Below are 10307 nucleotides of genomic sequence, written 5' to 3'. Positions count from 1 at the left end.
GAGAGAGAGAGAGAGAGAGAGAGAGAGAGAGAGAGAGAGAGAGAGAGAGAGAGAGAGTCGAAGATAGGCAGAGGCGTACATCGGTACCCCGGTCACGACGATTGCGCCGCAGGTATTTATAGCACAGCCGAACCTGTTAGGGGGGATTTGGTCAGAGGAACTCATGCACGCATGCACGCGGTGTGATTCTTTCCACCGAAGATTGCCCGAACGGAACCGCCATTTTGATGCCTTCGCCATGGCTGTTACCTTCAGGGGTTCAGGTCGTGACGCAAGCGATTGCGCAAAAGATGTCGTTAGGCACCTCGTCTAACTCATAATTTCGAGGTCGGGATAGCCTGCGGTTGATTTCGAGCTCAGGGACAAGAGAGTCTTTCGAGAAGATTCAGAAAAGATCATCCTCCTCGAGGACACCGCGGACGTAGGGATTTAAATTTCTCTATTTCGACCACTCTGCATTTCGGGGTGCTTTGAGCTTTGTTTACAGAAGCGACTTACTTTTTAATTTACCCGCATATTCCTAGTGATTTTTGTAACATTAAGATATTTTGTGTGTGGCATTTATATATATTACTTTTTTTTAATAATTTAATTTCAAGCACGTAAAAAATGTTAATTGCAAATAAAATTAAATAATATTTTTTTTTTTGCAAACGGAAGAATGTCGAAGTATGTAATATTGGTATCCCCGAAGATTATAGGCGAAGAGACTTTTCTTCCTTCAATATATTTTCCAAAATGACCTCAGAGTAAAACACCGCGTCCTCGCGCAGATAATTTCCTGGTTGTCGCTCTAACAATGTGATTACACAGTGTCCTCGTGCTCATCGAAAAGCACTTGATAAGTCTCGAAAGTCGAGAGATCGCGTGCGTCGCACATCCAATAATAGATTATCTTTAAAATTGTGTAAAAGCACTGTACTGCGTTGCGACGAAAAAAAATTATAAAGTTATTATTATTAAATAAAATTATAAAGTTATTATTATTAAATAATAATCAATATTGCCGACGATAAAAAGTTAGCGACATCGCTCATTTACTGTATTTATTATATATTTATTACTTTATTTCTCAGGTCCTTATTTATTCAATTCTACATTGGTACATAGTGGACATGATTTTATTGATGCAAAACCGATATCTTATAATTGATTTTTACATCAATAATACTCTTTCTAATGCAAAATTATCTACATAAATAAAGTAATAAATATATAATAAAAAAATAATGTCGCTAAATTTTTATAGAAATATTGATTGGAAAAAATATTGATATCCTATGACGATTTTGCATCCATAAATCCATCACTTTAGGAAATCATTTTATCGTGGGAAATCTTGTAATATCGTTCTCAATATCCATTCGTTTCTCTTGAAAGAAATAACAACGGGAGGAGGTGATCGGTACCGCAATTAGTTATCGCTCGCTAATTAAAGACAGTTACTTGTCCGCGTACTCTGAGACATGCTCGAGGAGAAAAGTGGGAGATCACGTATGCGTGCGAAGGACGAACGTACGGCGAAATGGCCGTAGCCACTATACGGTACCTGCGAATCCTCAAGGTTGCTCATAAATTCAGACACGGAGAGCAGCGGGCCAACCGCCAACTGACGGTTATGATCGTCGTCGTCGTCGTCACCGTGTCGTCGTCATTGCCTCGTCCGTGCATTACGTATGCCGACTGTCGAGTCCCGATCGGCTCGCATACGTATCGAGATTTAATTCCTGTCTCACCTTGTGTCAATGTCGCCGTTCGTATGAGTCGTAAATCCGTATCGCGTGTTAAGTGTTAAATTGTACGAGCCTTGGAATGAGAAGTTTGTTGAAATTCTCAGTTTATGCCGTACCGAAGAAAATTGTAAGGTCGGAACTAAAAAGAGCAAGGTCTCATGTTTTTCAGAAAAAGCCTTTGTGTCATATTGCTTTCTGCAGTGTTTTCTATAGGATTTTTTATTTAGATTATGATGAATTTACTTCATACTGACCAAAGATCAATCAATACAAGTTCAGTCAATATAAATTTAAATCGAATTTATAAATATGGATCATCGACAGATGATATCAACAGGATGTTAATAATAACAAATTAGTTCTTTTATTGGAATATATTCGATGTATCGAAAACTTCCTTGTCAATCGATAAATTACTCATAGGTAAAACACCAGACCTCTCAATTGTCGTAATAGTATATTTTATTAATGAAGGAGATGTGTATGTGAATCTTTAATAAAATTTTCCAATCCATTAAATCAAATTAAATAATAATATATAAAAGAATTCAGTTTGTCGTATTCAGCTCAACAAAAAACAGATTCGTAGAAATTTTTTTCTTTAATTCGATACAGTTCTTTACAATTGGGACAAACTGTCTCAAGATTTTTAGTAAATAATAGTTCATCATAATGCTGGAATATAATGGAACATTTTTCTCTTTTTTGTCAATAGATCGAGACAAAACTGATGATGATCGTGCAACATCTCCGGAATCCTTTCGCAGCAGCAGTCCGGCACCATCACCATCACCCCCACACCCGGTGACAAGTAATGCTACCAGCCCGCCTCCAAGACGGTTTATCTCCAGCATCCTCGGCGGTGACGTGCCGTATGGTAGTAGACGTCATGTGCTCACCAGGGCGGAGCGGAAAGAATACAGTAGCCCACCGATAGCCTCGGATGATCCACCACAGTTCCTGTCCAAGTCAGAGAAGGTTGCATTGCCCAGGCCGCAAACACCACCGAAAGCACCCCGTGTTGAACCACCAACAAGGGTTTCCGTTATCCAGAGGGTGCCATCCCAAGGTACTTCTAGGAAAGAAGAAAATAAGATCGAGATTGAAAGAATTGATCCAATACAAGCTCCAGAACCAGAACAGGTAAACCAAGCAACATAAATGAGAAATGAGGAGACTTTAAAACTAGTTCTAGAACAGTGAATAATCGTGCATTTATGCATTTTTCTAACTAAGGCCACCCATCTTTCGAATGTCCTATGTTTTGACTCTGTACTTTTTGTTGTCTGGATAGTAATCGATATATGTTCGTCGGATAACTACAGCAATGATTTTGCATTGTATGCAATTAAAATCATTTCATATATTTCTTCAGTTATTGAAAAATAACGAATTTTAACAACAATAAAAATATGAATATACGTATAAGATATTTAAGTACATCCGAGAGAACAGAAGTCTATTATTAGGCTGATTCAGTTATGCTTCGTTAATTTCGACAGGATTTCGTTAACTTCCTTGCAATGCCTCATACATTATGTATAACGACAAAGCGGATAAAGAAGGGCGAAGAAAATTTTGCATGATATTATGCGTAACATTACTTAACTTGCGGTCTGCCGAGCAATTTCTTGCGATTTTGTATGCTGTTGTTTTTCATATCAAAGTACGAAAGCTTGTAATTTCTATGAAAATGTGCACAGTAATTCACAGTAATTTCGCGAGTATACGTTATACGAGAAGGAAAAGAGAAAAGAAAATCTCTCTCTCTCTCTCTCTCTCTCTCTCCCCCTCTCTCCTTAGGAACAGAATTTCGATTTTATATCGAAAGTGAAGAATTGTGTATTCGGATATAATGTTATGTTTTGAAAAATGTTCATCTAAGAAATTACATTAATACATCTTGCGCAACATTGTTTAATTTTTTCAATTTAATGGCACATTTAATGAACCAAATTTTTAGAAGTACATTAAAACACACACACACACACACACACACACACACACACGCGCGCGCGCGCGCGCGCGTGCGTGCTATAATTTTATTACATATGCAATAAAATAAAGTATGAGATGTCTTTTTATATATTTTATATTTTAACCTTGGATAGAAAATCTTTAACTTATATATGCATTTAAATCATCAAGTGTGTATTCAATTTTCTTGCAATTATGTCTGTAAATTAACTTTTCAATTTTTTCCTAAATTTTCTTATTAAATTATATTTTTATCTCTTATACTAATAAAATTTTTTTTTTTTTCTTAAACAACTTAACACCTCATTGTATGCTCTTTCGAGAAAATAACAACCGATTCTATTTCGATGAATACTCCTATCATTGTGCCATCTGGAGGTTGGTACAATAGTTCAAAAAAACAGATAAAGAGAGAGAAATAGACAGAGAAGCGACGAAAAAATGTGAGAGTGAAAATCAAAAGTGAAAATATAGACTTCGGTGTTTTTATAACAATCGAAAAGGAAACAATTAATATATTAATGCACGTAAGCAATAATATCAATAATAATATTAATAATAATATTAATAATAATATTAATAATAATTTCAGGAGCAGCCCATAGATTATGCAGTGCCGAAGCGAAAGGAGGAAGATGAAGAGAAGTGTCGTGATGGTGCGATGGCAGCACGCAGCTCCAGCACCTCGATTGCAAGGTCTTTGCTGGCTGTCAAACTGTCTGGGTCCCAGGTGGTACAAGCGGCTGCAGGCCATGGCAGATCGTCGAATTCAGGTGGTTCTTCCGGCGGCGGTGGTGGTGGCGGTGCCAACAATTCCTCACCCTCGTCGAACGGCGGCGGCAGCGGCAGCGGTGGTGCTATGATCGGTGGAGGATGCGGAAACGGGACGATTCTCGGTAGCGGAGGCAGTGGCGGTGGTGGTGCTTTAGGCGGGGGTGCGGGTGCAGGCGGCATGCCCCCCGGAGGAAATGGAGGTCGTGGCAACTACGGACCGAGTTCGCCGCCGACGGGCTCTCTGCCACCGTTCTACGAATCCTTGAAGGGCGGCAATAATCTCGCGAACTTCGCCAATCAGTATAACAGTTCTCAAGGTAAATTAATAATAAGTATAAGCGCGTCTTACCTGCTTTTTTCATTTTACTCATTTCCTTCACGTCAGAAAGACGTGAATGATTTTCAGTCGACTCTTGACTCGATATCTCGCCGCTATGAAATCTTTTTAATGATACGCGGTTCGTTATTGTTAGATCAATTCTATTGTTAGAACATTAACGATTAACATTACATTTTTGATCGTTGCAGACACAACGCTTTTTTTTATTACGTCTGATTAAAGACGTATTAATTAATTGACTAATTAACAAGAAATAGTAGTTATTTCTAGTCATTTGTTTTGTACAATTAAATTGTTAGCTAAATCAACTAAATTTTAGAATTAAATTTATGACATATATAATTCTTTGTATTTGAAGTCAGGCAGTAATATTTATCTTGTCTAAAGGAAATCATCGAAACGGATAACAGAGCGACACATCTGAACAGATCGTGATATTGTTTACATCTTTTGTTCAAATAATTGTGATTGTGGCCGACTGTGATCAGTTCTGACTTGAGTGTTTACCGTGCGGTTGAGCAATTCGGTTATTTATGTCTTACAAAATTGTAATAGTATGTCCTACACTTGGACGCATCGTGTGTCAAGTTATCTTGTACATTATTTTTTGCTGCTATTATAGTTTTATTTTTTTGCTATTTATTTGTTTTTGTTTTTGCTATTATTTATACAGGAATATATATTGCCTTTTAAGATATTATTAAATTATTGTGATATTTATCTTCAGACATCTAGTCTCTATGATGCAAACATTATTGCAGAATTTAAAATTGCAAGGTATCACTTTTTTTGGCAAATCTAATTGTAAGATGTTATTCTGTTGCATGTATAATTTTTTCGATGTTACTCTTAGTGTGGCATAAGTTTCTTTTATTTTGTTAAGCAATAACTCTTTTATTAATGACGATACATTATGAAAAAACAAAACGATGTACAATAGATTATATTTTATCTCAATTAATTAAATTATCACAATACTCATTCTCTGAAATCCTGCTGAATGGAATAATGCATCAATTGTCAAGATGTTATTATCCTTTCAGTAGATTTGAAAAAATACGTTATGTATGTGTATACAAATTTGTTAAATTTATTAAGATTCATGGATCTTTATTGTTGGATTTTCAATTATCTGTGTCGTTATTCAGGAAATGCGTATCTCACACCATTGACGGCCGTTGGGATTGAATGCGATACCGGTCAACAGGACAACTCACAGCACGCGCAGTATAATGCACAGGAGGGCAAGCAGTACTCTCTTCTTCAGAATGTTTGCGCAAATGTTTGCGCCTCCTACGGTTTGACGTTTAAGGAAGAGGAGGAAGAACTAGCGGGCTATAAAATTCAGCCGAACGACCTGCTTCCTTCCCAATATGGCACCTACGATGTCACCGATACTGGAATGATGGTGGATATGGTGACTGGTACCATGGTAGTGGATCCATTGCAGTTCACTGCAGCGACCTTGACCTTCAACTCGCCGTCTGATCACACGGCACTTCTCGAAACTCTCAGCGACGCGGCGGACCTTCTGTTGCCCAGGCTGCAAACCGAAGATGGTGGCAGCGATCTCTTGGAAGAATCACTACACTCGCCCGCATCGACTGGCAGCAGTGGAATCGGTCAGGACGCCGGTCAGATGACCACTCCCGTTGAGCCTAGCGTCGATCCTTTCCCCGAGCATAGCATGGCCTTGACTAGAGGCTTTGACACGAGGTGAGTTCATGCTCAACTAGCGTGAGGAACTACTCGCGCGCTCGTTGATTTAATTAATACTATCTCTGCCATTCGCTGTTTGCTTTCATCGTAGTTGAATTTAAAACCCAAGTATCTCCATATAAATATGCCATTTGTAAATTTCAATTGCAATATAAATTGAATAAAATAACATATTGATGATAGATCGCGTGCCCTTTTTCTCAGACACTATACAACTCCGCAACATTTTAACGCATCCAAGTTGGCGGGATTGAGCTACGCAGCCGGCGAGACGAGTTATCAGTCGCTTCAAAAGGAACGTCCAGAGCTTGCGTTACATGTCAATCAGAATCATCAACATCAGCAAGATCAGCAGTTACAAATTCAGGTGCAGTTACATCAGCAGAAGCAGCAAGCTAGCTCACCGCACCAGCAGCAACAGCAACAGCAGCAACAGCAACAGCAGCAGCAACAGCATCAAAGTCTTCTGAGTCCCGGATTGAATTTCAATAACGGTAACAAATTATCATGATTGTTTTTATATTTTTGTATAATTATTACTGAATGAACGTTGATATTTTTACACAAATAAGTTTGTACGTAGATAGTAATATCTCTAAAATTATCAATTTAATGTATAACATAATATAAATGTTTTATGTGTGAGACATACAATGATATTATAATATTTGAAAATATAGAAATTGTAAAAAGTAGTACAATTTGTCGCGGAAGATTCTTAGATTTCTAACGGAAGATTTTTAATTCGTTGATCTAGGACTAAGGATTAATACCGCGCTAACGGTTCGGTTACTTAATCTCGAAGGTTTAGAGATAGACTCCGGTAGCAGCGTAGGCGGAAGCTTACCCAGCCCTGGCACTGCGAGCTGTTCCTTGGATGGAGCCTCATCTGGTACCTCACCGTCATGCGGACTGGGAGAACACGCGCACAGTCCACGCATAGCAGTTGTATCACCCACCACCGTCGCAACTCAAGCTGCTGGATCGGTAGGCGAACCGCCGCTCTCGCAACGGGTCGGTGTACTTCAACAAAGGGTAAGCAACCCAAATTGATCCAGGCAAAAGCATATATTTTCGTTTCACAATATTAAATTACCTCCCGGAATCGAGTTTTAACGACACTTAGAAATAATGTCGTTCGTGATATAATTTATGAGTTCCTTGAATTTTTAATTGAATTGTTCAAGCAAAATTGTAGATCGATACACAAATTCTTACGTGAGATCGATATGTAAAGATGATAACGAGTGGAATGTTAATTCCCATTCTCATATTATGCAATGCTCAGTCAATTTGAGTGCTTCATCCGATGTCATCTTCTGATCGTCACGAAAAACACAGCGAGAATTAACGTATATTCTCATCGTAGCTGGGTTTACCGAGCGATTGTCAGCTAGAATTTGTTAATGGTGGTCATGGCATAAAGAATCCTTTAGCCATCGAGGGTCAGAGGCAGGCCGCAGCTACTCGGGATGAAGAAAGAGCTAATCGCACTCCGCCTGGCAAGGTAATGCTGCTTTGTGCGTTAGCTCTGCGCAATCTTCGTTACTAGAGACATGGCTGTGACATAACGAATTCATCGTATCGAATCGCGAGTCGATGCCGCAAGATTGCAAGAAGTCGTTATAGCACTCTGATAACTCTTTGACTCTTTGCTCAACAGGACGATGATCCCAATCGCTTTACCTGCCGCGTGTGCAGCAAGAACTTCAGTCTTCAGCGACTTCTTAATCGTCACATGAAGTGTCATAGTGACGTGAAGCGTTATTTGTGTACGTTCTGCGGGAAGGGCTTCAACGATACATTTGACCTTAAGAGGCATACGCGGACGCATACAGGTGTGCGACCTTACAAGTGCTTTCTTTGCGAGAAGAGTTTCACGCAACGCTGCTCGCTGGAGAGTCACGGTCAGAAGGTGCATGGCGTTCAACATCAGTATGCATATAAAGAGCGTCGCGCTAAGGTAAGTTAACTTTCTAAGATTGAAACATCAAAGTAATATTTTGCATCTATTATTCTATTATTCTCTCTATATATAGATATCCTCCATATATATATATATTTGTAAATATTATAAATTTTAATTTGTTATCTGCATGCGATGTGTCTGTTTGATAGATGTATGTCTGTGAGGAATGTGGACACACGACGCACGAGCCGGAGGTGCATTATCTTCACTTGAAGGAGCAGCATCCTTATAGTCCGGCGTTATTGAAGTTTTACGACAAGCGGCACTTCAAGTTCACCAATAGTAACTTCGCCAATATGTTGCTCCAGGTCGGCACAGACACCTCCGCATAGACACGATAGTAAAATGTTGATATTCGTGTAGGTAAAATATAGTTAGCGTATTAATTAACCAACGATCTGATATAGAAAGGCTTGAACGAACAAAACAAAATACACAGCGCGGTATACAAGAACACATTTAAAGACATTTAAGAAAGTAATTCGAGACACTGTCCCCGAGAATGGGTGCGTTGTTAATAAAGTTTAATAAAATTAAATTAATTAAAAGTAGCGTCTTGTCAAATGCTACAACAATTAACGCTACAACAGTGTTTTTCTTCGAACTTTGTCTTTCTTCTCCGAAAAACGGTAATCTCTTCCTTCTGAACTAGGAAGAAAGAAACAATGAACAAACAAGCTTAAAATATTTCATTTTCATCATATCGGCGAGAAACTTAAGAGAAATATCGTGTACATGACTTCGCGATCATCGTAGCAACAATCGAAGATTATCTATTACTTTTATTCTTCTTTCCTCTTTTCCATCATGTCCTCTGCCTCTTCTACGTGTGAATTTAAAGGCGGCAGGAACCAAATGATCAGATCCCATGAGATTCCTCAATTGGATCCTGTCGTCAAACTTCGATGTTTATTTCAGTGTCACCGCAATGGGAGCGACTTGCAGGTACTTTACGCGCGAAACGTTATTCCTTTCGTCAGCCTGATTGAAGGATGAATGCATGATCGGCATCTTTCCTTTTCTCTCTTTTTTGCTTCTTTCTATCTTTATCTCCTTTCCTCTCCCGGATTCTCGTTCTCAATAGATTTAGAAGCTGGTTGATGTGCCGCATCGCTGCTCTTTGAGTTTCTCGTCGCTCTCCGATAGATACGAGTAAAATGTTGATATTCGTATAGGTAAAATATAGATAGCGCATTGATTAACCAATGGTCTGATATAGAAAGGCTTGAACGAACAAAACAAAATACACAGCGTAGTATACAAGAACACAAAATTATTCTTGTTGATGTAACTTTTCAGGGTGGCCTGTTACAACGGGACTCACGGAATACGGACAGCTGTGGCCTTGCGGAGCGACGAGAAACGGTCTCGAAGAGCAGCGATGCAGCACATCAACAGACCAGCTTCTAAATCCGTTGAGAACGAAAATCCGGGAGAGGAAAGGAGATAAAGATAGAAGTAGAAAGAAGTAAAAAAGGAGAGAAAAGAATGCCGATTGATCATGCGTTCATTTTTCAATCAGGCTGATGAAAGGAATAATATTTCGCGCGTAAAGTACCTGCAAGTGGCTCCCATTGCGGTGACACTGGAATAAACATCGAAGTTCGACGACAGGATCCAATTGAGGGATTTCATGGGATTTATGATCATTTGGTTCCTGCCGCTTTTAAATTCGGGTAGAAGAGGCAGAGGACATGATGGAAAAGAGGCGAAAGAAGAATAAAAGTAATAGATAATCTTCGACTGTTGCTACAATGATCGCGAAGTCATGTACACGATATTTCTCTTAAGTTTC

General features: G+C 39.0%; 1 protein-coding gene across 1 annotated transcript in view; it reads left to right on the top strand.

The window, feature by feature from the left end:
- LOC108685007 (protein ovo) overlaps positions 1 to 9961 on the top strand; it is a 24892-nt gene extending 14931 nt beyond the window's left edge. The window contains exons 2-10 of the mRNA XM_018189605.1: positions 2449 to 2876; positions 4303 to 4801; positions 5973 to 6540; positions 6748 to 7037; positions 7301 to 7578; positions 7913 to 8050; positions 8207 to 8506; positions 8662 to 8820; positions 9812 to 9961. Coding sequence (XP_018045094.1) covers positions 2449 to 2876; positions 4303 to 4801; positions 5973 to 6540; positions 6748 to 7037; positions 7301 to 7578; positions 7913 to 8050; positions 8207 to 8506; positions 8662 to 8820; positions 9812 to 9922 — 2771 coding nt within the window. The 3' untranslated portion in view covers positions 9923 to 9961. The remainder of the gene's footprint in view (positions 1 to 2448; positions 2877 to 4302; positions 4802 to 5972; positions 6541 to 6747; positions 7038 to 7300; positions 7579 to 7912; positions 8051 to 8206; positions 8507 to 8661; positions 8821 to 9811) is intronic.
- The last annotated feature ends 346 nt before the right edge of the window (positions 9962 to 10307 follow it).

The sequence above is a fragment of the Atta colombica genome, unplaced genomic scaffold (genome assembly GCF_001594045.1).
Source record: "Atta colombica isolate Treedump-2 unplaced genomic scaffold, Acol1.0 scaffold100, whole genome shotgun sequence".
In the NCBI taxonomy this organism is placed as follows: domain Eukaryota; kingdom Metazoa; phylum Arthropoda; class Insecta; order Hymenoptera; family Formicidae; genus Atta; species Atta colombica.
The sequence above is the reverse complement of the archived record's forward strand: the minus strand, read 5'-3'. Positions and strand labels throughout refer to the sequence as shown.